Source organism: Rhizoctonia solani, chromosome 6, assembly GCF_016906535.1.
Source record: "Rhizoctonia solani chromosome 6, complete sequence".
NCBI lineage: Eukaryota > Fungi > Basidiomycota > Agaricomycetes > Cantharellales > Ceratobasidiaceae > Rhizoctonia > Rhizoctonia solani.
Window position 1 is genome coordinate 2,232,136 of NC_057375.1, and position 25,436 is coordinate 2,257,571.

The 25,436-nt window shown below is 45.3% G+C and overlaps 7 protein-coding genes across 7 annotated transcripts; 5 read left to right on the forward strand and 2 right to left on the reverse strand.

Moving 5' to 3' along the window:
• Nucleotides 1-170: 170 nt before the first annotated feature.
• RhiXN_06123 (aldo/keto reductase family protein) lies at nt 171-1,675 on the reverse strand (the record flags this gene model as incomplete). The annotated part of the gene is made up of 9 exons (XM_043325939.1): nt 171-256; nt 318-448; nt 500-553; nt 607-701; nt 752-1,048; nt 1,110-1,214; nt 1,270-1,396; nt 1,459-1,582; nt 1,642-1,675. The coding sequence occupies 9 exons, from the start codon at nt 1,673-1,675 to the stop codon at nt 171-173; spliced, it is 1,053 nt and encodes a 350-aa protein (XP_043181371.1).
• A 1,898-nt stretch (nt 1,676-3,573) lies between these two features.
• Nucleotides 3,574-5,075, reverse strand: RhiXN_06124 (aldo/keto reductase family protein; the record flags this gene model as incomplete). The annotated part of the gene is made up of 9 exons (XM_043325940.1): nt 3,574-3,659; nt 3,719-3,849; nt 3,910-3,960; nt 4,015-4,112; nt 4,167-4,463; nt 4,520-4,615; nt 4,675-4,801; nt 4,862-4,985; nt 5,039-5,075. The coding sequence occupies 9 exons, from the start codon at nt 5,073-5,075 to the stop codon at nt 3,574-3,576; spliced, it is 1,047 nt and encodes a 348-aa protein (XP_043181372.1).
• Nucleotides 5,076-5,702: 627 nt separating this feature from the next.
• Nucleotides 5,703-8,938, forward strand: RhiXN_06125 (kinesin light chain; the record flags this gene model as incomplete). The annotated part of the gene is made up of 11 exons (XM_043325941.1): nt 5,703-7,430; nt 7,481-7,516; nt 7,606-7,794; nt 7,846-8,016; nt 8,074-8,121; nt 8,190-8,210; nt 8,262-8,393; nt 8,441-8,506; nt 8,561-8,569; nt 8,640-8,831; nt 8,888-8,938. 11 exons carry the CDS (start codon nt 5,703-5,705, stop codon nt 8,936-8,938), a joined length of 2,643 nt encoding a protein of 880 aa, XP_043181373.1.
• Nucleotides 8,939-10,286: 1,348 nt separating this feature from the next.
• RhiXN_06126 (alkaline phosphatase) lies at nt 10,287-12,531 on the forward strand (the record flags this gene model as incomplete). The annotated part of the gene is made up of 11 exons (XM_043325942.1): nt 10,287-10,490; nt 10,543-10,643; nt 10,694-10,763; nt 10,818-11,173; nt 11,235-11,514; nt 11,565-11,902; nt 11,951-12,056; nt 12,113-12,131; nt 12,188-12,250; nt 12,301-12,419; nt 12,478-12,531. 11 exons carry the CDS (start codon nt 10,287-10,289, stop codon nt 12,529-12,531), a joined length of 1,710 nt encoding a protein of 569 aa, XP_043181374.1.
• A 2,274-nt stretch (nt 12,532-14,805) lies between these two features.
• Nucleotides 14,806-16,687, forward strand: RhiXN_06127 (cytochrome P450 family protein; the record flags this gene model as incomplete). Its single annotated transcript, XM_043325943.1, has 14 exons — nt 14,806-14,820; nt 14,874-14,903; nt 14,968-15,070; nt 15,145-15,214; nt 15,280-15,430; nt 15,481-15,565; nt 15,622-15,688; nt 15,739-15,771; nt 15,830-15,960; nt 16,011-16,137; nt 16,201-16,305; nt 16,368-16,386; nt 16,453-16,481; nt 16,567-16,687. The coding sequence occupies 14 exons, from the start codon at nt 14,806-14,808 to the stop codon at nt 16,685-16,687; spliced, it is 1,086 nt and encodes a 361-aa protein (XP_043181375.1).
• A 1,278-nt stretch (nt 16,688-17,965) lies between these two features.
• On the forward strand, nt 17,966-20,085 carry RhiXN_06128 (alkaline phosphatase; the record flags this gene model as incomplete). The annotated part of the gene is made up of 12 exons (XM_043325944.1): nt 17,966-18,086; nt 18,222-18,321; nt 18,373-18,442; nt 18,497-18,669; nt 18,731-18,850; nt 18,902-19,020; nt 19,148-19,194; nt 19,248-19,391; nt 19,625-19,644; nt 19,695-19,800; nt 19,860-19,941; nt 19,994-20,085. 12 exons carry the CDS (start codon nt 17,966-17,968, stop codon nt 20,083-20,085), a joined length of 1,194 nt encoding a protein of 397 aa, XP_043181376.1.
• Nucleotides 20,086-21,675: 1,590 nt separating this feature from the next.
• On the forward strand, nt 21,676-23,168 carry RhiXN_06129 (aldo/keto reductase family protein; the record flags this gene model as incomplete). Its single annotated transcript, XM_043325945.1, has 8 exons — nt 21,676-21,716; nt 21,767-21,889; nt 21,957-22,070; nt 22,315-22,591; nt 22,642-22,736; nt 22,789-22,842; nt 22,891-23,021; nt 23,083-23,168. 8 exons carry the CDS (start codon nt 21,676-21,678, stop codon nt 23,166-23,168), a joined length of 921 nt encoding a protein of 306 aa, XP_043181377.1.
• Between the last annotated feature and the right edge of the window lie 2,268 nt (nt 23,169-25,436).

Genomic DNA, 25,436 nt, shown 5'->3' on the forward strand with positions numbered 1-25,436 from the left:
ATTATTCTATCCTGGCGGGCCGGCCTTGGATCCTTTAGTTTTGAGTAGTTGGGTGCAAGGTAACATATATGCGCGTGTATTCAAATGTATGCATTGAGCCACAAACACGTCTGTGGACTATTTGAGTTACAAGCGAGGGAGGGGCAAGAAGAATCTGCAAGGAAATTGAGTTAAACGTATCCCTGGGTGGCCTGGGCAACATATGGTTCTTCCAAGTGTTTAATTTCCTCATCCGTCAGCTTGATATCCAAAGCACCTGAAAGCCAAAGATTTGACTCGGATCACTGCAGTTTGATCAGTAGGGATTGTAGACTCACCAATTGTTTCTTGAAGTCTTTGGATACTCGACGCGCCGATGATGGGCGCAGTAACGCCATCCTTGGATAGGTGCCACGCAATTGCGGCTTGAGCCATGCTGACCCCCCGGGATTTGGCAATTTGTTCCAGACTAGGACTCAAGATAAGCCTACGAAAGCGGCAGGATGAGGGGAATACCGACCGTAAAATAACTTCTTTGTTGTCTTCCTTGGTCGTGTTCGCCCAGCTAGCCGTACTATATAAGACATAAGTTAGTAGGATGTATTCATTCGGGCTTGTGACACATACAAGCTCGTCTCGCCTCTAATGCTTGTTTGAGAATATGGCCGACCTAATACCCCTTGGCAAAGCGGAGACCAGGGCATGAAGCCCACTCCTAACATCTAGCGGTAAGAGTAAGTATCTAGGTTGAGGATCAGGAATTGAGACTTACCTTCAGAGTCGGTATCGTTTCTCTTTCGTCTTCTCTGTAGATGAGATTATATTGATTGGACATTGAGATAAATGGCGTCAAGTTGTTATTGATCGCATAGTTTTGCATTGCGTGAAACTGGTAGGCGTGGCAGGTCGTCATTCCAATATAGCGAGCATATCCCGCCTTGACTACATCATGCAGCGCTTGCATAGTCTCGGAGATAGGAGTGTTGTAGTCGAACCGATGGCATTGGAGTACATCGACATAGTCTAATTGAAGTCGCTCGAGAGAGTGCTTGATGGAGTCGAATATGTGCTATTCAATGCCCCATAATTGTGAGCTAGAGTGTACTAAAATTTTGTTTGCCTGTCATTACCTTTCGACTGAGACCATACTGGTTCACATAGCCGTCAGCATCGGCACGAGCGCCAGTGTGAACATAAGGGGATGCGTCAGGATCATGCGGGACGACTTGGTACAGCTACCAGGTATCCTTATCCTTAGCCCGGTCCATTGATGTGATGCTTTCCTCTTACTTTGGTCATGACCACGATTTCATCCCGTGGTAAATTCAGCTGTTTAATTGCTTTCCCCAGTATACGTTCGGACTCCCCATTTGCGTACATGTTTGCCGTGTCAAATGTCTGAATACCAGCGTCGTATCTAAGGATTTCATATAAAAGTCAGAGATATGGAGGCCCAAATGTATATGTAATCCCACTCACGCTGCCTTGATCTGTTTGATTGCCTCTTCCTCTTCAACCATCCACTGGCCCCATGACTTTTTCCCGTATATCCCGCACCCCAGGATGAGCCGCGATACTTTAAGGCCTGAGCTACCTAGGCGGACTATTAAACGGTAATAGAATTGTGAATGTGAGTTTAAAAACGTAGGCATTGGGACTTACCATAGACCATTTTCTTCGGAGGATTGGATGACATGGTAATTTACACAAGACGACTAGATTTTGATAGAATCAACTACTGTGCTGGATATATATTTTGGGCTCGAGTGTTCGTATTTATACCTTCAAGAAAGAGATGGATACAAAGTGTCGGGGGCCGTTAAGAAAAACCTAGTTTGTCTATCTCTTTCGGTCCAGGCGCACAGACGCATATAACTAAGAGGTTTTGACTAAAAACTCTGGAATAGATCAGGAGTGTTGCTCAAATGACTAAAGATAGTGCAAAACCTTAGCATAACGCCGATCGTCTCAAAACTTTGGGAGTCAACTGCAGTCCGGGCTACTATACCCTGGGAGAAGCAGGCCGTAGGCGATACGCTGACAATGATGGGCGCGCTTGTGCCATATTATTACGCTAGGTTGATTATCCATGAGTTGCGCCGCAGGGGATACCACTCGATCGATGATGAAAAAGTTTGACTAAGCCCGGTTACCCAGCGGCCAGCGCCTGGATAAGTGGAGAGCTTAAGGCAATATATATACCGTCTTTCTTGACTCAGGGCAAACGATGGCAGCCAGAATAAGTGTGGCGTAACGAGAAAAGACGTACCATCCATATTCTGGAACATTGTCAACCTTCGTTTTCTTAAATTATATCATTCAATCGATTATATGGGACGGCATAGCATTAACCCCTAGGTAATCATGAGCTTTCTCTCGCTCGTGAGCACTCACTGGTTAAGCTGCCGTACCTATACAGAGTTTGACGTCGGTTAGACGATCCCGGTCAATTCTCGACCAAGCCATACATGGCTCTTCGGTTGCCGATGGTTTCCTTTATATGAGTGCCCATATAGTCAATCCAAGTTGAAGCGAATGTTATATAGGATATAACCCTTGCTGGCGAGTTTCCTCTCTCGTTTCACATGGAACTTGATCTATTCGGAAGTCAGATGGAAAGGGGTTAATTTCACAAAAAGATAGTGTCTCAAGGGGACGTCTGGTGATAGTAAAGGTTGGCCAAGGCTACCATGAAGCACAGTGTTATTCGAGCACTCGAGAACCGTGAACTCATCTCGAGAGCTATGCATAAAGTTATTGAGCTATATTATAGCTCTCAAAATGCAAACTCCAGAAATACCAGCTACTTACACAGCTCCGCCATCGATCAGGGACATCTACTACCGACACTCGCCTCACCTTTTGCACCTTGGTTCATTTTATATTTGAAGTACAGTAATAGACCCGACCTGCGCCTCCTCGGAGAACAGAGTGCCATAGAGTGAGCCTTTATTACGATTATGTTGTATACTTCACAAACTAAGCATTTGTTCACATTGTAGCAGAATACAGGGATTTAGACAGGTGAAGAGGGGAGTAGCGCTGTCGGGACTTCGACTACAGGGAGTTTATATAACCCAAGAGCCATTGGATACCCTTGATGAAGTGACCGAGAAGTTGACCCATTGTATCTTCAATTTGAAATTAGTAGGAAGTGTCTTCTAAGATAGGGTTTCGAGGCCCCCACCATCGTGGATAGATTGTATTGTTGGATTGCGCGGTAGAAGTACAGTCAATTCTCTCTGCCATGTAGCCTCCAAAACCGCATATCGTTGACAGGCGCACAACTGCTGATATCCAAACAGAGCACATGGCAAGCCCAGTTTAAGCGTAACACACCCATAATCAGCTTACTCATAAAGATGTTGTAGTTGATTGTAGCTCTAGAGAGTCACGGTACTCATTTTGGCGCCCAGCACTGGATCCCTACTTGGTCCTAACGGTTTTATCCTTTTGTATCTAGCTCTCGGTGACATATTAATTCATGAGTCGCATATCAGTCACACAATGGCTTGGCTCGAAGCATAAGTACAACATCGCATAGACCCCAATACGATGTTATAGAATTCTTGTGTGAAATATAGTGTTGTATTTTCAGGAGTATCCTTGGATAGGCTGCGCGATATATGGCTCCTCCAGGTGTTTGATCTCTTCATCCGTTAGCTTTACACTAATGGCGCCTACAGCAAATATTTCAGAACCTTTGGCATCCTAGGATGAGAAGGGGTTTTATACTCACCAATTGTATCTTTAAGGCGCTCCAGGCTTGTTACGCCAATAATAGGGGCAGTAATGTTGCTCTTTGATAACCCCCATGCAATTGCAACTTGAGCCATACTAATTCCACGATCCTTTGCTATTTTTTCAATGCTAGCAATGATGGTAAGCCCCGTATAATGAATATAAAAAAGATATAAATCTAGCACTAACCAAAGGATGACCTCCTTGTTGTCTTCCTTGGATCGATTAGTCATGGGGACACTGTATGTCACGACTTAATCAAAGTGCATCGGCACATAAAAAAAAAAGACTCACAACGCGCCTGTTTCTGTTCGGTGACTTGTTTGAGAATATGGCCGACTCAGTATACCTTGTGAGAGCGGCGACCAAGGGATCATTCCAGTACCAAACATCTATAATAGGCTAGAGCCAGAGTGGGTACCGGTGGCATTATTTATCAAGATCACCTTCAGAGTGGGCATCATTTCCCTCTCCTCTTCTCTGTATATTAAGTTGTAAAGGTTCTGCATTGAGACAAATGGTGTCAGTCCATTATTGATTTCATAGTTTTGCATCGCATGAAACTGGTAGGCATGACAGCTTGACATTCCAATGTACCGTGCGTATCCTGCTTTGACTACATCATGCAGTGCTTGCATAGTCTCAGCGATAGGAATGTTGTAGTCGAACCTATGGCATTGTAGTACATCAACATAGTCTAGCTCAAGACGCTCCAGTGAATTCCTGATGGACTCAAATATATGCTACCAGTGCGCTAATGTCAGTAGATGGTAAAAGACTGAAGCGTGCGTTACCGTACCTTTCGGCTGAGGCCATACTGGTTCACATATCCTGAAGCGGACGCTTCAGGTCCAGGCGCGAGAAGACCTGGCTCCCGCATGACTACATTATATACCTTACAGTCACAGCAGACCTTAGTTCTTGCTTCCCTACAGGTTTTTATAGCTCCGATACCTTAGTCATAACTACAATCTCATCTCGAGGTAGGCCAAGCTGTTTGATTGCCTTGCCAAGGATTTGTTCCGAGTCTCCGTGTGAGTAGACGTTCGCAGTGTCAAAGGTTTGAATGCCTGCACCGTAGCTGGAAGTTTGTTTAGATAAAAAAGATTAGATACATACTTATTTGGATGTGTTTACTTACACTGCCTTGATGTGTGCAATACCTTCCTCCTTGCCCAAAACCCACTCTTCCATAGACTTGTTCCCATAACTTGCAAGACCCAGGATCAACCGCAAGACTTTGAGACCGGAGTTACCGAGACGGACTAGTAAATATGAGTAAGAGCTAACATCGACACCAGCCAACAATAGTGAATACCGTAAGGTATCTTCTTTGGAGGATTAATAGAAGACATGGCAATGGGCAAAAGACAAGAAGGATTTGAGTGTTTACTGTGACGGGAATGTGTAGTGTACTAGTATCTGATGGCATGTCTATTTATATGTTGCGAATAAGCTCAGAAAGGGGTGCATCTGGCGGGAGAAATGTAAGCAAGGCGGACGTCCGCAAGCGGGGGCTGACCAAAAAATAATTACAAAGCGGTGGCACACTTCACCAGAATACACATAAATTGAAATTATGTTGCTGAATAGTTTTAAGGTTCATGGGCCCTTGTCCCAGCTAGGATCATACTATCTCGTGGAGACTTTCAACACAAAAAGTTGGAAAACTCTGTGTCTGACTTGGGTTTTGGCGTGGTTGCTAACGCATACGTTTACAATATATTGTATGCAGCAGTTTTGAGACTCACGTGATAGGTGTGGCGATTACAAATCCAGGGTTAGCCAGCTGCAAGTAACCACTCGCACAACGGTGTCAGAAGACTTACCCACACATAGGACAAGTGCCAAGTCCCTAAAGTAAAGAAGCTGTCTTTAAGCGATGTTTGGCCATTTGCTAACTGCGAATGGATTATTACTTAGCAGAAGGTCTGGTACAGACGATTCCAATGGCAAGACCAGCCACCCTTACGAAGTCGGAGATGGCGAGTATGAGAAGCAGTGTAGAAGCACTCCGAAAGCAACGGCGCTGGACTGATATGGCAGAACTTCAAACCAAAATGCTTCGCTCGAACGAGCAAACTCTTGGTAACGAGCACCCAGATACCCTGGCCTTGATGCATGACTTGGCCATAACATACAGCAATGGAAAAAACCCAAGGAATGCTGCACAAATATTTCAGCCCCTTTACAATACTCGCCGGAAGCTGCTAGGGCCCGAGCACAAGACAACGCTCACGACAATGCATTATCTGGCAGCCACATACACAGATCTTGGTAGACTCAACGAAGCCCAAGCTCTGCATAGAGAGTTGCTTCTGATCCGAAGGCGGCTTCTTGGAAACGACAATGTCGAGACCCTTCGTACCATGCAGTATCTTGCGGTCACTTGCGGGAATATGGGTCAATTGACTCATGCTAGAGATTTATACGAGGAAATGTTACCTATCCGCCGTCGTAAACTAGGCGAGGAGCACGATGCAACAGTACTGGTGATGAGTAATCTTGCAGTGACTTACACGGATTTGCGGCAGTTTATCGAGGCGGAAGCCTTGCATCGAGAAGTGTTGACAATACGGAGGCGTTTGAAAGGAGAAGAAAATACTGAAACTATCCAAACAATGCACTACCTTGCAGTGACTTATGGGGGAATGGGAAGACTGGCAGACTCTGCAGAATGGCATGCAAGGGTTCTGCCTTTGCGGAAACGCTTACTAGGACCCGATAATACCACAACAGTAGTTACAATGGCCCACCTGGCAACAGCATACACAGATCTGGGACGGTTCCATGAAGCCGAGGATTTGCATGTTCAACTTATGCGAATCCGAAAACACAAGAATGGTATAGAGCATAAAGATACCCTTCAAACGGCATATTATCTTATTCATGTCTATGTTGGTCTCAAGAAGTCGCGGGAGGCCGAAACACTACTCCTGGAAATGCTACCTATATTCGACCGAGTACACGGGAAGACCCACGCACACTCTTTGACGGGCCTAAGCCACCTTGCATCAATTTACGAGCAATCAGGGCATTGGAACGACGCTGAGCGCTACGAAAAAGAGCTATTTGAGCGCCGAAAGCAGTTCCATGGGGAGACTCATCCCGATACATTGGCATCCATGAAGTCTCTTTCAATAATTTATCAGAATCAACGGCGATGGGGAGAAGTTGATTTAATTGAAGAAGCAATAACGAGTTTGAACCCTGGTCTTTCTGGTTCCGCTGCTCAAACGCTTTGGTACACAGCGCCTACAACTCTCCCAATTTCATATGGCCGACTTGGCACAACACCGGAGCCCATTAGTCCCACCCAAAGTATTGAGACAGTAACTCTGTCGAAATTCCTGGGCTCAGATCAACCTGAATCCATCGCTTCTTTAGAGATAGACGCCATTTCCCTAGTAGAGCAGGAACGATGGGCTGAGGCAGAATCAGCTCTTGCCAATGTTTTAGTACGACGCCGTCGAGTTCAAGGTGACGGGCATCCGTTTACCATCCGCACAGCTTCAAATCTGGCCTCATTATATCAAAGCCAATCAAAATACGATGAAGCGGTCAACGTGCTTCAAACAGCGCTGACCCGACTAGGTCAAAGCCCGGGTGCTGCTAGCGAGGATTCCCGAGCTGAAATCGATAGCCGGCTGTCTGCCTTACGCAAAGGACAGAAAATATTATTAGAAACTCCTCAGATCCCTGGAGCAGTGGTGAGAAATCTCCTCCCCACGTGAATCGTACACTACTGAAAGCCTGAAAGCAACATCAAAAACGCCTTTTGATTACATCTGCTGTGGTGAGTGAATTAGGCACCTTGTTCAACACCATCATAGTTATATTATGTCGCTCCATACGATATATGATTCTGAAATTATCTATAAACAGACTTCCGAGGATATTTTAGCATATCTCACGAATATACGTTGCCCAGATTTAACCCAGAGTCTTGACGAAGCAAGCTGTGGCGGCCCAATTCAAGACGGGGGGTTCGGTGAAATCTGTCAAGGGAGGTTAAATGACGGAAGAGTCGTGGCCCTCAAGTCTCTTCGCGAGATCAATCGTAAGAGACTCAAGGTAATGAAACTATGAAACCCAGACGGCTTACTAATTATTGCCCGATCACAGTATTTAGCTAGAGAACTATACTCTTGGTCAAAAACCGAGCACGATAATGTGCTGGAGTTATTCGGATTGGCTTACCTTCGAGGAGGTATCGTCATGGTCTCTCCATGGATGGAGTTTGGTAATCTACGGGACTACCTGAAACAAAATCGAAGCGCCAATCGCCTATCGATGGTACAAGTGCCACCCGCTTATTGCGCTGAGCTTTTTTCTAACATTTATTACACCAAGATGGTCCAAATTACGGAAGGAATCGATTATCTTCACAATATACCCATGGTAAGCACAAGGATTATCGCTTAATTTCAGAACAACAGTACGAACGAAAAATAACCTTTTTCATTCAGATTCATGGTGATATCAAAGCCGTAAGTAACCTGAAACTAGATTCCTGACATGCCATCATTACTAGCCTTTAGGCCAACATATTCGTATCTAAAGAAGGGATTGCAAAGATTGGTGACTTTGGAACCTCGACTTTCCAAGGGGAACAAAGTGTAGGGTTTTCCTCGACTTCTAATCCAAATCTAGTAGGAACTATGCGATGGATGGTATGTTTTTGCTTTTTATTCTTCACATTAAGACTTATGGCCCTCAGGCACCAGAAATGTTTCACTCAAATAGTGCACACACCCGTGAGGCAGATATATATGCTCTGGGAATGGTGAGGCCTCTCGTTATCTGCTTTTGATATATTGTGTTTGACGAATGTTGATAGACAGCGCTTGTGAGTAACAGTTGTTCATACATCGAATGGTTGTTAGTGAAACCTAAGGATATGAATCATGGGTACCTAGGAAATCTTCACTGGCAAAGCACCCTTTTCGGAGTACGACCATGATATTCAGGTTATTAGGGCAGTGGCATTAGGGACAAAACCTACCTGCCCACCAGAGCTTATCCGGCAACCCAAGTTATGGACCCTCCTCAACAAGTGTTGGGACCTAGTTCCTCACGAGCGGCCAACAGCTAAACATATACTAAGTGAAGTGCGCCGGAGCAATTCGCACGTAGCTGAAAAACTGAAGTGATATGTTTTCCCTAGGTATTGGAATTTACAGGAGATCATAACGTCGACTCTTGGACTTTGGTCTGATTGTCAATCAAAGCATTGTATTTAGTCGAATCAAAATATCTTACATTGATACCAATCGTTATGTTAGTGATTATGAGTTAGGGGAGGAGTTTCGATATTGTAATTGATTTGAGGGATCAAATTAGGCGCGCGCCGATCTATGGCAATGACCTTTGTGTCACGCGCGGGACGGCCATCATGAAAAGCTTCCCACTCACTCTTTCTACAATTTATCGCCAGCAGACTGTAGGCCGCCTAACAGCCCCTAACTATAATATACAAATAATTCATCGAGCAATCATACCGGTACCACTTAGGAGCAACCCCCACTCGCGATCAACGAGCTTGGAGATCTTTCTGATCCACAGCATGCCAGCCTGACCAACTTCAATCACCAACAAATTATGATTAAAGTTTGTATCTGTGTGCGTCTTTTCTCCCCATCCGGCCGAAGTCGATATCAAATACGAGGAGATAGTGTTGTCTTTCAAGCCCACAGTACTGAGTAGCACGACTGGACTCCGCTCGTTAGGGACTCTTGAAAAAACGGTCCTTGAGTTGACTCTGGCTATTGTCACGGGCTCGACTTTCTCCAGTTCCATGGTTCCTCGCATTACGGCAACGCTACACCGGTTAAGCAGGAGATGCAGAGGTACAGTCGAGGCTGCTCTGTTCTAATCGTAATACCCACCAACTTGGACAGGCCTTCGATTCCCCTCTCAGTTCGACTGTGTGGCGTAAAATGTGACTCCTATATATTGGAGATCGATTCGAAATTCGCTGAGTATGCACAGGGACCCCTTGGCTTCCAATGATTGACTTTGTTGGCTCGGTAGGAGTGCGCAATAAATACTGTTATAATCACAACCGTGGGCTTGGGACATGTTTAGAAAATGCTAACATTTATTGGGTGCGTTGGCTACTGAGCCATGGAGCCTATGATACCCCACCACCGGCTTTTTGGACTGATGTCCCATGAGCACCCATGGGTGACTTCATAGCCCACGACATCGTTAAATTAATCAATTTATGGAGCGTTCCTGGCGAATTCCAAACACCAACCTACCCACAGATGAGCCAATGCTCACAAGTTCCACCTTGCCCTCAAATCGAAGTTTAGCACGTGACCAAGGATCAACTTCTCTGATAATTCTGGACGCACGTTTTGAACGCCAGCATCGATCATTGGCCATGGCGTAGTCTAACACTGGCTCGCCGCATGTTCCATAGGGACCGAGACGCCATTTCTCTTGGCAATTCCGTGAATGGGGCCGGAAATATTTTTGTCATCGTTCGGCTGGTTGGAGTATATAACCGAGATGGCTGTCGTGTGCTATAGACATCTGACAACCCATCTCTTGTCGCAAAAATGTGGTCAGCCTACTTGCTTAGCTCCACTGTTCTCGTCGGGTCTGCCTGCGCTCAACACTATCCCGTTGCTCGTCAAGCCTCTACGACTTCCTCATCCGTTGCTCCTCCGACATCGACATGCCCGAACGTTCCTCCTCTTCAGACCTCTTGGCAATACGTTGCACCTCCGCGTAACGCAAAGCTTGACTTTGGTCCTCCCAATGTATGTGAACGTTAATTAGAGTTTTGCTTTGCACTCAGCCCTTCGTATTTAGGTCCCACAGGGCAAGGCTTCCAACGGCCAACCGAAGCCTGGTGGACCAAAGGGACCTAAAAAGATCAAGAACTTTATATTAACGATCCCCGATGGCTTTGGGTAAGTATCGAGATAGAGAATACAGAATTAGATATTGAATTGCCATTTAGTCCCGCTTCGGAGGTATTTGCTCGTGACTTTGTGCAATGGAACAATAGTGCGACAGGCTGGAACCGCCAGGTTAGGATTACCCGATATATATTTACCCTATGAGGCTAAAAATAAATCCTATAGCTTGGTTCCGATACTATTCAAATCGGATCCATTCGTACCCGTTCCTCCGATTCGTACGTTACCGATTCGGCAGCCTCTGCTACTGCCTACTCTTGCGCCATTAAAACCTATAACGGTGCAATCGGCATCGACGAGGATGGAAACCCGTGTGGAACGGTGCTCGAGGCCGCAAAGCGTGCTGGGCTAAAGACCGGGCTCGTCGTCACAAGCCGCATTACCCATGCCACCCCCGCTAGCTTTGCCTCGCACATCTACGACCGTGACCAAGAGGACATTATTGCGGAGCAACTCATTGGAGACCAGCCTTTGGGGCCGGTGGTTGATTTGATGCTTGGGGGTGGACTTGCGTTCTTCTGGTCAGCAATACCAATACGAGCGTGCCCCAACTTTTTCTCATAATTTACCCGGAATTCTTAGGCCCAACACTACCACTGGTTCCTCTCGCAAAGATTCACGTGATCTTATTGCCGAGGCGAAGAAGGCAGGTTACAATGCTTTCACTAACCGCGCTGGTTTCGATGCGCTTGGGGGCGGAAAGTCTGCTAAACTTCCTTACTTGGGATTATTCACCCCTGGTCACATGTCTTACGAGGTTGACCGTGATCCTAAAGTTGAGCCCAGCTTGCTTGACATGACCAAGACAGCCCTGGAGACGCTTAAGCGTGCTACGAAAGATAGCAAGAAGGGTTACTTCATCGTGAGTAACGTTATTGCATTTCGTGAATTCGTTCTGAAGAGAGATTATAGATGGTTGAAGCTTCCCGTATCGACCATGCTGGTCACTCCAATGATCTTATTGGCCATTTGCATGAGATTATCATGTACAACGAAGTCGTCGACTACCTCAAGAAATGGGTCGACAGCAATGATGACACTGTCCTTATTGGTACTGCCGATCATGAATGTGCTGGCCTTACTGTCGGAGGGATTGTGACCACTGGGGAATACCAGTACAACCCTGTCCCGCTGGCTGGCGCTTCACACTCGTCGAGCTATCTTGCCTCGCAATGGGCCAAGTACAACGGATCCGACCCTGATGGCTATCTCCAAGATTTGTTCAAGCAATATGGTATCAATGATGCCAAGTAAGTCTTGGAATACCATAATGAAGCCTGGCACTAATTGGATCTCAGCTCGACCGAAATTGCTGTCGCCATGGCCCACAAGTCGAGTGCCTCATTCAACGATATTCATTTCGGCCAGTCCTTGACTCGTCGCGCCATGGTCAAATGGGCCACGGTATGTTGTGATTTGATCCGAAGATTAGCACATATACTAATATCAACTTCTTTCAGCTCGGCCACACCGCAGTCGGTATGCAACTTATTCGTGCGCATATAGCGACTTTAACTCATCCAATGAATATTTAGATGTCAATCTGATTGGATATGGCCCCAACTCGGAACGCATGGCTGGAAACAGGGATAACACAGGTTTGTCAAATGAGTCACGACGGTGACGTGTAGCTGAACCCTTTCGACAGAGGTTGGACAATTCATTACTGACCAGCTCGAACTCGACTTGCCTACTATCACGAAGCAACTGAACGACAAGAAGAATGAGAATTGGTTGGTCAACAAGGTTGGGAGAGACAAGGTCGAAGTGAGTGTCATGATTGTGTTGACATCTGAAATGTACATTGCTGAGCATTGGTTTGCAGAATGGAGTTAAAACGGGTGTAAAGCGACGTGCTTTGGGTCACCAACACAACTAGGATATTCTGTCTTGACTTATTTCTAGTTAATCATTTAGTCATTTGATAGAATTTACTTTTGAAACCCTTTGAGTTCCAAAATCACAATTGCCACCTTTCATGTCAAAGATGACCATTTAACTGTCTAGCATGTTGAAAACTCACTCGCCAAGTTGATTTTTTCGTATAATCTATACCGTTAGACCGACTAGAGTTTTACGACGGAACCCACAGAGTCACGGTCCGTAGACCCTATACTGGCCCAGCCAGTCCAAGTCGTGCACCGAAACCATTTGCCCTTGTGTCGTGTTTACATATTGAGTATAGTGTTAGGATATGGTGCTTGCGCGCATTGCCCTTTCCTTCCATACGCACTGCGAGTCCGTTTTACTCCCAGCAGAGTTCGACCTTCCTCTGTGTTTTCTCTGCGGGTCCCATCCGCCTATCACTGCTATTCGCATACGACCTGTTTTGGCCACCCGCTCAGCTCGCTTGGTGGCGCTGCGATCCGGCGCACTACCTCCCCTGCCCCCATCCTATTCCGTCCTTCGGTCCCGATCGCCTGCGTTCCTTAATTCTTGCTTGCATTATTCTCTGGCTACTGCACAGGCCCAAGGCCAGCCCCAAATTATTACGAGCATAGCTATACATATTTAGCACTCAATGCGCTTCCTCGACCTATACCCTTGTCTCCTCATTTCTTCCTCATCATTATCCTGAGAGATTACTGATAACAAGACGAAAGCCTCCTAAGACCGCAACAGGCTACTCCTCAACGTAACGCCATATACGCATATAGGGACTTAAACGAAGACTTGCCTTTCCATACGAAGGTGCCTGTAGTGAGGTGACGTTATACTATCAATTGATGGTGCTCATATACCTTGTACGGTAATGTATATTTGGACAGCCAAGCTGCGTACTGGACGACTGCCTCCCAAGTAGCTCAAACAATATGACCTATTGGGTTATCAAACTCCATATCCTGACCATATCCATACCTAATCCAAGCCTTCCCTCATTCTTCAGGCTCCTCGCGTCTCTTCCCTCCCCAAACACAGATGCACCCGGCAGAGCGATGAAATGTGGGACTCTCGTAATGGTTGGGTCTTGCTTGAGTTGGACGTTAAGCTCGCGTGGCTTCGTGCTTCTCTCTGACACGACTATTGGCTCTATGGATCCGAGCCCGGAGCCACGAGACTTCGCCGCGAGAATAGACGTTCAGATTTGATCAACCTATATTCTTATCTCATACCTTTGTACTTATTGAGGCAGGATGACCGAGAATTAATTTATGAGCTTACATCGGAGCTACTATTCAATAGCTTTTATCTCATGGTGATGACATAGCGGCCCGGGAGAAGGGAAGGACGATATTGATCATGTGGCATAGATGGGATACTTAAATACAGTGCATTGCGGGCGAGGGTTCATACCCGCTCGTAGTTTATCATATGCAGAACATTATTCATTCTCGACTACCATTACTTGATTGGCTTGAGTTGGCCAATGAGTGGCCCTTGGCTTTCGTTTTTATGCTGTCGCTTGTTGTAGGCTTAGGATACTTTACCAGACATCTCCTACTGCCTTCAGCGTATGCAAATATTGATGGCCCTCCATGCAATAATATATTTTCTGGTATGTACTGCGTACTTGATCTATCTTGTTATGGTACAGGTCTCAACAGTATGCCGTGGGCGCATGTAGGACATGTCTTTGATATTTTATCACCGGGTCCCCATACGCTTGAATTTCATGACAGTCTCCAAGATAAATACGGCTCCGTTAGCAAAGTTAAGGGAATACTTGGCGTGCGTTTCTGTACTCTGACTTAATTATGGTACATCCATACTTACATATTCTTTAGAAAGAAGACCTATACGTCTCAGATCCCAGATTTCTGCATGAGGTTTTGGTTAAGGAAGTCGATAGTGTGTTTCTTCATCCGCAACCCCTCTATGAGTGAGTCACGTGCTCATAGCTTTCTTTTGATATCCCTGTAACTGTAGGGCTCCAGAATCTCGAATGCGATATTTGGTCTGGGCTTATTCGCCACTACAGGTAATACACGAGTGTCCATATACTTATCTTAATGGTGAATACTTACCATATGCCAGGTCGTCTCCACAAAGCACAAAGAAAAGTAATCCTGACTGAAATCTATACTTCCAGGAGATAATAATAGTAACAAGGCTTCTCACAGATATTAAATCCTATTTTTACAATCAAGCATATGAAGTCACGTAGGTACCGGTCTCCTAATCTCAATTCGAATAATCTCCAGGATCTCTTACGATGACTCCTACAGTGGTAGGCATTACTGACCATGGTATGACAATAATAATAACACGCTACTTACCAAGACGACGGTATTCCATACTGTTGCCGAAAATGTTTGTGTTATTCAACTACATCCATAGGCTGGTTATAGTAGCCTACTGACCTCAATTGATCCAGTTGAAAGACGCTCTCATCAAAGACATCAATGGGAGTGAAACCAAGGAGATTGATATGCTTCTTTGGTGCAGTAAGGCAGCTCTGGATTTAGTCGGTCGAGGAGGTATGTTCACAGACAGCTTTTGCGCAAAATAACATATATCTGTGTATTTTAACTAATGGCGGGTCATCAATAAGTGTTGGGTCATCAATTTGGGATCCTAAAAGGGATAGAGTCAGAGTATAGTCGTGCGATTAAGAGCTGCAAGTGAGTATATGTTCCTTGCTCTCTACCTACCCAACCACCTTTCTTACTCTCAAACACGAGTACAGTCCCGCCATCACCCAGGCAATGCCGTTCTTACCTATATTTTCGCTCGTTTATCGTTTCGTCCCGACATCGCTTCAGCGAAAATTAGCGGAATGGGTACCTATCCAACTGGTGAGGAAGCTAAAGAACATTGTTGATATACAAGATGCGCAAGTACGTACCGTATCGTTTGGATTATGCGCCCGCCATCATAACGATCCCAGGCAAAATCAATCCTAATGCAAAAGCGAAAGGCCTTGAATGAGCCAGGGGCGTCCAACAACGCGCGAGACATAATGTCCCTGCTATGTGAGTGTGTTATGCCTTTTATGAAAACAATTTTGATTGTTTCGATTGAATAATAGTGAAGGCAAACTCTGAAGCAGATCAAAGAGATCAACTGCCAGAGAACCAGATCCTTGGACAGATGAAGTACGCACTAAAACTCAAATGGTGCAATTATATGTCCTTATGGTTTTCAGTACTCTGATGCTTGCGGGCCACGAAACAACCAGGTAAGGCATCGTATTTCTTATAGCACTATTATTAGTACTCACTTCGAAGTTAGTGGAGCACTATCTCTGGTATTACAACTACTTTCTTTGAATATACCACTTCAGGAACGGCTAAGGGAGGAGCTACAAAAGCACCATCTATCCTATCTTATGAAGAACTCAGCTCCCTGCCTTATCTCGATGCCGTTTGTAAGGAGTACTGCGATTGTATCCCCCAGCCCCATTTATGGAGAGGGTAGCGCTCAAAGACTGGGTTGTACCGCTGAGATATCCGTTGAAAGGGAAAGACGGTAACACGATCACCGATATCAAGGTGAAAAAGGGCACTAGTATTTATGTGAGTTTCAGGGGAGCAAACCGATGCAAGTAAGTAGTGTAGCAATATGCCAGAGGGCTTCCCTAAGAAACTGAACGTTGATTGGTAAACAGGGAGACATGGGGTGAGGATGCAGACGAATTCAAGCCAGAACGTTGGTTAAAGTTTTTACCCAACTCCGTTTATGAGGCAAAAACATCTGGTATTTACTCTTCAATGTGAGTGGTATACAAAAGTTCTGGAGCTAGTATTTGACGCGTCCTTAGGATGACGTTTTCAGCTGGGCCAAGGTCGTGCATGTGAGTCTATTTACGTGCCCTCGTCGACTATTACGCTGCTATATGCTTATACTAACTCATATCCAGTGGCTTCAAGTTCTCTCTTTTAGAGCTCAGTAAGTTGACAATAGCTTTCTCATTCCGATAACAATACTCACACCCAATATATTTACAGAAACTATGCTGACAATGCTTATCAAGTCGTTCCGATTTGCACCCGGCTCAATCAGAGTTAAATGGTTTCCGTGCATTACAATGGTTCCATACCCTGAAGGAACAGACAACTGTATCGCAGATGGAACGCAGCCATGTATGCCGCTGAAGGTTTCACCAATCTAAATGTTCCAAAATCAAGCATGTATGTAACAATGCTTCCAAATTACACTTTTCTTATGTGAATATCTATACTGGAGAAACTCATGTCAGAATTATCTTCGTGCTCGACTGTCTCGAGCAAAGCAATGTTATAAAGAGTCCGCTAATCGACATAGTTCATGATTGTATCACCTCGGTAATATATCTTAAAATATATTCTATTTTAACATCATAATCGTGGCAAACGGGAAATTACAAAGCCAAAGCGTTATACTAGAATCCCATAAAACAAATTATGAATTCTTCCGCTCCCACCCTTTGCTAATTTATAAATTGTCCAAGCTATCTCACTGAGTGTATGGTACTCGGGGTCATGAATGCATAGTATGTCTTAGTGTTGTAGATTCTATTTATATGCATATGTCTGTGCCTAGCCTATTTTACAGGCTCAAATATCCATATTCTCGCTATAGATAACTGCCCTACGTACTAGTCAGTCTTTATGCCCAGTCATGAGCCTTATTCTGGTTGGACATCCTAGTCCTGTCTTTTCCATCTTCACGACTGTAGGGGATCCCCAGTCTACCCGGTCTCTCTTTGTACTATCAGCTGCCTGAGTGGGTTACGCAAACACCTCATGAGATAAGTATATTAGTCCCTATTTACTCCAAGAGAGAGCCTGGATCTATTTCAACGAGTTGTGCGTAACTGGTAAATTTGCCAAGAATTTGCCAGGAAAGGCTCGGGTTCTGGGTGAGATCCATGGGTTAATTATGCAACCACTTTACAAACCCGGATAATCACGAATAATAGTAAGGCCTGAGTCAGAGGCCTAATTCTCGTATTATGCCGTGATCTAAACCACATGAGCAGTCTTTTGAATACCGCAACCGGCTTGGAAGCAAGGACGGGATGGAACACAACCACGAACTGCTCCCCAGCTTAAGCGATCTTCCCTACGCTTCCAGAAGTATGTGGTTCCTGCCTCCGGTATGTATTTTGCCGACACTGGGTGCTTCGAGATTGGCCAAATGCAAATTCATAGCGCATCTGTCCCTGGTGGAGATTGCTGATCAAGGTGCATCGCTTGGCTATCCGCACGATGTCGGTAGTCACGTGGCGTAATTCTGGCTTGGCTTCCCTGTCCAAAATTGCTTCCTGGCTACAACCATGTGGTTCATAGTCGCCTCGGCGTCGAACTACAATTTTCAAATATGTTATCTGGCACGCGACCAAGAAATAAAAGGATCTCTACTAATGAGCACTCACTTAGCCCCTCCTAGCCATGATACCTCAATCTCCAGTCAAGTTTTCGTATGCCGCGCTTGTTACGTCTGCTCTTTGGGCTCCCCTGGTTTCATGCAAGGAACACCAGCTTCCCGGGGTAGCTGCTCGTCAAGCCAGTAGTACATGTGCGAACGTTCCATTGCAGACGTCTTGGCAATATGTTGCCCCTCCCAGGAATGCAAAACTCGACTTTGGGCCTCCAAACGTATGATCACACATTATTGAAATCTTTTTTTTTCTGAAGGAGATCATAGGTCCCTCAAGGGAAGGCATGGAATGGGCAACCAAAACCTGGCGGGCCAAGGGCTCGAAAAAGGTCAGGAATCTGATTTTGACGATCCCTGATGGCTTCGGGTAAGCGAACCAATTAGATATAAAATTAAATATCTGATGAGTCAATTCTAGTCCCGCTTTGGAGGTGTTTGCTCGTGATTTTGTTCAATGGAATAATACGGCGACTGGATGGAATTGTCAGGTGAAATCTTATCTCAACAAATACTTATGTATGCGCTCACGACAAATATTTCAGCTCGGATCCGACAAAGTTCAAATTGGCTCGATTCGTACTCGCTCTACAGACTCTTATGTGACAGACTCTTCTGCCAGTGCGACAGCCTACTCATGTGCTATCAAAACTTACAACGGAGCCGTCGGAATCGACAAGACGGGAATCCTTGCGCAACGGTACTCGAAGCTGCAAGCGTGCGGGATATACTACCGGAATGGTTGTTACCAGCAGAATTACTCATGCCACACCTGCCAGTTTTGCCTCTCATATTTATGATCGAGAGGCAGAACCAACCATTGCGGAGCAGATTGTGGGGGATCAACCACTTGGGCGTGTGGCTGATTTGCTTTTGGGAGGAGGATTGTCCATGTTTTGGTAACGTGGTTTCCCATTTGATTTGATATTTGGCTAATTGACTAACCTTAGGCCCAACACTACGACCGGATCCTCCCGCAAGGATGGTCGTGATCTTCTGGCCAAAGCCAAGAAAGCGGGCTTCAATGTTTTTACCACTCGCACAGGGTTCGACGCACTCAAGGTGGAAAGTCCGCCAAGTTACCATATATGGGTTTGTTCACTGCAAGCCATATGTCCTACGAGGTCGATCGGGATCCAGCCGTCGAGCCCAGCCTGCTAGAGATGGCGAAAACAGCGCTTGAGACTCTAAAACAGGCCACGAAGAACACCAAGCAGGGATTTTTCATTATGATCAGGCATCGGTGAGTAGAACAAGTGCATCACAATGGCGTACTAATAATTGAGGTCATGGTAGCGAATTGACCATGCGGCACATGCCAACGACCCTGTAGGACACCTTCATGAAATTATCATGTATAACGAAGTGGTTGATTACCTCCGGGAATGGGTTGACAAGAACCAGGATACCGTTATGATCGGAACTGCCATCACGAATGCGGTGGATTAACGCTTGGCGGGATCGTTACTACTGGAGAATATCAGTAAGTCCAAACATGCTATTCTAACTATACAAAACCGGCCGTCATGGGGAAAAAAATTAATATACTCATCGCATAGGTATAACCCGGAGCCACTTGCTGCTGCAAAGCATTTGTCAAGCTACCTTGCTTCCCAATGGACGAAATATAATGGCACCATCCTGATGGCTTTTTGACCGATCTATTTGCTCAGTACGGAATTAATGACGCCAAGTAAGCACATCCCACCCCACCTTCGATTGACTAGAGCATCTGCGTCACAGCTCGACGGAGATTGCAGTCGCAAAAGCCAACAAAGGTAATACTAACTTTGTCGATACCCATATTGGTCAGGCTATGGGCCGCCGTGCAATGATCAAGTGGGGAACTGTACGTCTGCTGTTTTTATATATGCGTCTATTCAACTAATTGATTTGGATTAACGACAGGGCGGACATACTGCCGTAGATGTAAACCTCATTGGTTACGGACCAAACATTGAGCGCATGGCTGGAAACAGGGATAATACTGGTACGTCCCCAATTCATTGTTTTAATTCTCGTTATTAAACCATGATCTTCAGAGGTCGGACAATTCATCACCGATCAACTTGGGCTTGACTTGCCGTCGGCGACCAACCTCTTGAACATAAAAAGAATGAAAAATGGCTGGTAGAAAAGGTGGGAAGGGACAAAGTCGAAAAAGGAGTGAGGAATTTGAGGAAACGACACGGGCACCAACACGATTGATAATCCTGCCGTTGACGATCATTCTAAAAACTAGTACACTTTATGTTGATTGCGGCGGATTAGATATATGTACGAGCACAGTCTATGTTTCAGCTCGGAGATATGGATAATAATACTATAAGTAAACCAAGAATCACTTTATTTGGCCACTTTCCAGTCTGAACTGCGATACAGCAAGTCGTGTGCCCCTTCATCCTTTCTGGAACATCCAAGGGGCCGGAGGCGATCGCTAAATTTATTGTTCCGGAATTGGTCTCTATGAATAGTCTGCCTCTTGACTGTAAGCCTGGTCCGAGCATACCGGAAAGGCACTCTCTTTCTCTCTCATCCACGGCCTTTCGTCAAAGTTTTCTCTCTCTTGCTCTTATCATTACTTTGCATTTGATGAGTGGTTTGTCTTGTTCGCATGTAGCCCCTATCAGTCCATAATAGAGTTATATCCAAAGAAAGTAAGGCAGGATGCGGTTAATTTGAAGAATAGAAGGCAAGGGTGCCCTTTATACAGGGAAAATTGGATGCAAGTGCGGTGAACCCACTCAGACTATCGGAGACACCTTACCAAAAAATCTCAGGGCTCAATCCAATGGACCCGTCTGGTTCAACATTAACGCATGAGGCCAGTGCTTAAATTCCTCTCTCACTCCGACATTGGCTTATACAAATGATACCTGTTAGCCGGCTGCTCTTACTCTATGTAGCCAGACCTGATATGCCGGAATGGCAATTTCTCTTTTTGCCTGGCCTTATGTTTGTTGGCTTCTCGTGTGAGTTACTCTTCGTTTTCGTAGGGATAGCACTAACGTGATCTGCTTTCTTCGGCTTGTCGGGCAGTTAACGTGGTGCGCACGTAGCTCCAGTCCCAGAAATGTATTTTTAGTAAGTCGGGTGCCGAGTGTGCTAAATCAATTTACCAGCTCAGCGCCTAACGCCTCTTGGGCACTATTAACCACCTTTACTCATAACCTTGATTTTGTGAAATTCGAAGTTTTCCGTTCACCAATCATATAACTTTGACAATCGACAAGTGCAAAGACCAAGCGCCTTGCGTCCAGTGTCGCTTATCACCTCTAGCACCAAAGACATGTGTTATCTCAAATAATGTTGCTTTGGTTGTGCTAAAGGTGCAGAGGCTCTAACTGCCCTTTATTCGCTGTAGAACATTAGTCTTCTATGCTCTCCGGTATTTTGAGAAGTGGTCAAGAGTCAAATCTTAACTTTATGACTTTATTATGTTAAGTCATAGCGGTGGTCCCTTGATCATGACCACGTATCGCACCCCAGCTGCATCGTAATTATCGCCAGTAAGCTAACCATTTTTTCCCGTCTACCTCCACATCTGTGAAATTTCCCTCCACTTTGCTCGGGATGGCGCCAGCCGCGTCGGGCCCTACTGATTGCTGTCCCTTGAGATCTCCATGTTCGAGCATAATGAATAAATACCGACCAAGGTAACATGAAGTACTGCGTCCCACATTCTCATTGACTATTTAACAACTCTCAGCTCCTAAATCCAATCATGGCATCCGCTGATTCTCCAAAGAAGATGACTTATGGTCTGTGCCTTTGCTTATTTACAAATAGCCCCGACATTGATTTTCATCTCATAGTCCGATTGGGCAACTCAGGCCTCAAGGTCTCGCACTCATCTTGGGCCTAGCAAGCTACGGAAATAAATCATGGGAAGAGTGGGTGATAGGGGAGGAAGAAGGAATTGAACATATCAAAGCAGCGTGAGTGCTCTGTGTGCGAGGGAAGATACGGTCACGGGCTCTTGGGCCATACTTAACAAGTTTCTAGTTATGATGCTGGCATACAAACATTCATACCTCAAATGTTTATTCCCATGGCGAGTCTGAACGCATTCTGGGAAAGGCTATCAAGCAACTCAACTTGCCTCGAGATGAGATTGTGGTAATGACTAAAGTAAGTGGCGCGTAGATTGAAGTAGAGAGCGATGACTCAGCACGAATCCATACGAAAGTTATGCGGTGTAGTCATGCAAGAGCCGGGTATTCTTCCTCCCGGGCCCAAAGCGGATGCAGCAGGATATGTAAACCAGTATGGTCTCAGCCGAAAGGTATGGTAACGTAAATATCATATTTTCAACCATCTACTTATAAGTACCACACGTGTAGCATATATTTGAGTCTATCAGGCATTCACTTGAGCGTCTCCAGCTGGATTACGTCGACGTGTTTCAATGTCATCGTTTCGATTATGATACCCCTATCGCTGAGACTATGCAAGCACTGCATGATGTAGTCAAAGCAGGATACGCGCGGTATATTGGAATGTCAAGCTGTCATGCCTACCAGTTTCATGCGATGCAGAACTATGCAATCAACAACAACCTGACGCCATTTATATCGATGCAAAACCAGTACAATCTGATATATCGTGAAGAGGAACGGGAAATGATGCCTACTCTGAAGGTGAGATGACTTGTCAATATCATAGCATACGTTCTTACTATCGATTGTAGATGTTTGGAGTTGGTATGATCCCGTGGTCCCCGCTCTCGCAAGGCGTGCTGAGTCGCCCCTATTCACAAACAAGTCTTCGGGCTGAAACAAGCGTGTAGGTTCCTGTCTACCTATTCTGCCAATGTTTCGAGACCTATGTTCTGTAGACCCGGAGCCTGGGCTAAGAAGACTAAAGAAGACAACAAGGAAATTATTGTTCGGTCAGTTTTGCTTTATCTAACAGAAACATATATTTATTTAGAGCATAGTCTTGAAAACATAGCCAAGGCCCGAGGTATTAGTATGGCTCAAGTTGCGATTGCATGGGAATTATCAAAGAGCGATATTGTTGCACCCATCATTGGTGCAACAAAATTAGAACGTCTTAAGGACACAATTGGTAGGATGCATTGTATGTCATGACGGAAAGGCTCAATATAACTAACAAAAAATCATATTAGGGGCTATTGATGTGAAGTTGACGGACGAGGAGATCCAGCAACTTGAGGAGGGGTACGTTGCGCAGCCAATCCAGGGATACATATAACGAGCTCCCCTCTTTTTGTAAACACGAACATTCTCTGTTACGAGACTAAAAATATATTGTGTATATACTAGAGTCTCTAGTATGTTCTGTTGTCTGTGATTAAGTCAGTAAGTCGGCCAGTAAGTCATAAGTGAATGAGGCATAGTATATGCGTAAAGAGGTACCTCAAATTCACCTGGATACACGTATTTTGAGCTCGAGCAGAAGTCATTTATACCACTAGTGTCATACAAGATCCGAATAAGCATTCATATATTTCATCAAAAGCTGGAGCTTGTAAAAGGAGAAACCATGAGATGGCCACATTTTCATACACGGTCCCTTGTCAATTGGCAAGACGCAATCCCAAGGCACAGGTATTATGCAAACATATTCCAGGACGGATGGAAACTAATATTATAATATCATACCACCACCTCTTAACGTTAGGCTTGGATCCAAATATCTGGTGACCGATAGCGTCCGCGTGCTTCCCGTAAGGAAAGTGGAATAAGTCAGCAAGAGAGAAGCTCTTTATTGTGAGTTTCAGATAGCATATTCAAGTACATCAATCAGAGGGGAAACTTACGTCTCCAGCCAGATAATTTTGCTCTGACAAGATGCGTTCGTAACCCTCCGTTTTTGAGCTAAGCGCATCAATTCACTTTTTAACTTGCTTCTCGTCAGGTTCGATCCTAATCATCCTGTAGTAGGTGTACTTTAGTAGCCATTGCGCTTTGACTATTGGAATCTCACTTGGTGAAAAGTGTTGGAAGACTAGTTCTCCCGCATAAGGATCGAAAGAAGAATACTCAATGCTTGTAGCTTGCTCGAATCTCCCGTAAGCGTGTTCATATTTTGGGTCAGGTAGTAGCCTTTTGCGTATTTAGCTACAAGGTAGCGAGAAATTGCGCGGGACTCGAAGAGTCGAGTCCCATCGTTATCCTGCCTAGAGTTACTAAGAGCAAGTAAGTTATATCAATAGAAACTAACCACAACCACTGGGATAGCTCCAAAAGGATTCCTCTTGTGAATAAGTTCTGGAGTTTTGTGCTCCCCGTTCATAAAGTCTACCTCAGTAAAAGCATACTGGACGCCTGGTAGGTTACAAACAGCCATGACACATTGTGTGGATGGGGATGTGTGCTCCTAAAATGAAACTGCTATTATCATACCGAATGCTCCACGCTAGCACTTACTCCATAGATCTAAACGCTGCTCATGGCGAGACTTGGTGAGTTGTGTTCGTGGTGAAGCGAGACACTGGGGATAGGTTCGGGTAGACTGAGTAAGTTCAGAGAATATATATCTGGAGCTGGGATTTATAGGAAAAATCGTTGACGTGGAACCAAGGGCATCCTGAAAATTACTCGATATATCCTGCTTCTCTTGTTCTACACCAGGAACGGGTTGGCTTCCTCCACCTCTTCCGGTTAGCCCTGCAAATCATATTTATGACCATAGATGAATTTCGGCTATGGGTAACGTACCAGTCTTGACCTTGAGTCATTCAGACAAGCAAGCCAGCAGGAGCGTTACAAATCTTGCCCACACTGATATTGGTACGTGATATGTGTGACCAACCTGACTGGCTCTTTCGAATTTTTAGCCTATTACTGACGCTCCGTGAGACTCTGGGGAGTATTGAGGGCGAGCCCCTGGTTGGGTTGCCCTGAAGAGCTAGAGAATGGTTAGTGTTAAAGTGACGTTGATGGAAGGCAGAGTGACTGTATGAAGTCAAACACACTGGTAAAGATCGTACCAAAGATTGCTGTGGCGCGGTGTAGTAGGGAAGGCGCGGGGGTATGCCCCTCACCGCGTGTACCGCATGTATATAGCACGTGCCCGCATACGCAGATATGCATCTCTTTCCACCACCTCGTACACCCGTCTCCGGCGGAGATGGAGCAATCTACACGCACAATAGCAGTATAATTAAAGAGCAATAACAAAAGTGAAAAGCGGAAAACAACCACAATTGGCTAATTCCTTCGCGTGTATGTTGGCTCAGGTCAGTCAACCATTAACGGCCGGCACAGATGCATAAGCCAAGCCTCGGGTTATTAACAATAGAAGGGTTTCCATCACTCAGCACATAGTTCCATGACTAAAGTTTGTAATAGCTGAACTGTGTGCTTACTGATATTTTTACTAATTGGCGTTTGGGTTACTCGTTTAATTGTGACCAGAGTATTCACTGTGCCTCAGATGTCTTAGTTTCCTGTTATAGGAGCGGTTGTCCGATGCGCAGTGACAAACTGGATGGCTTGAGCTGAAAAATTGTTGCGC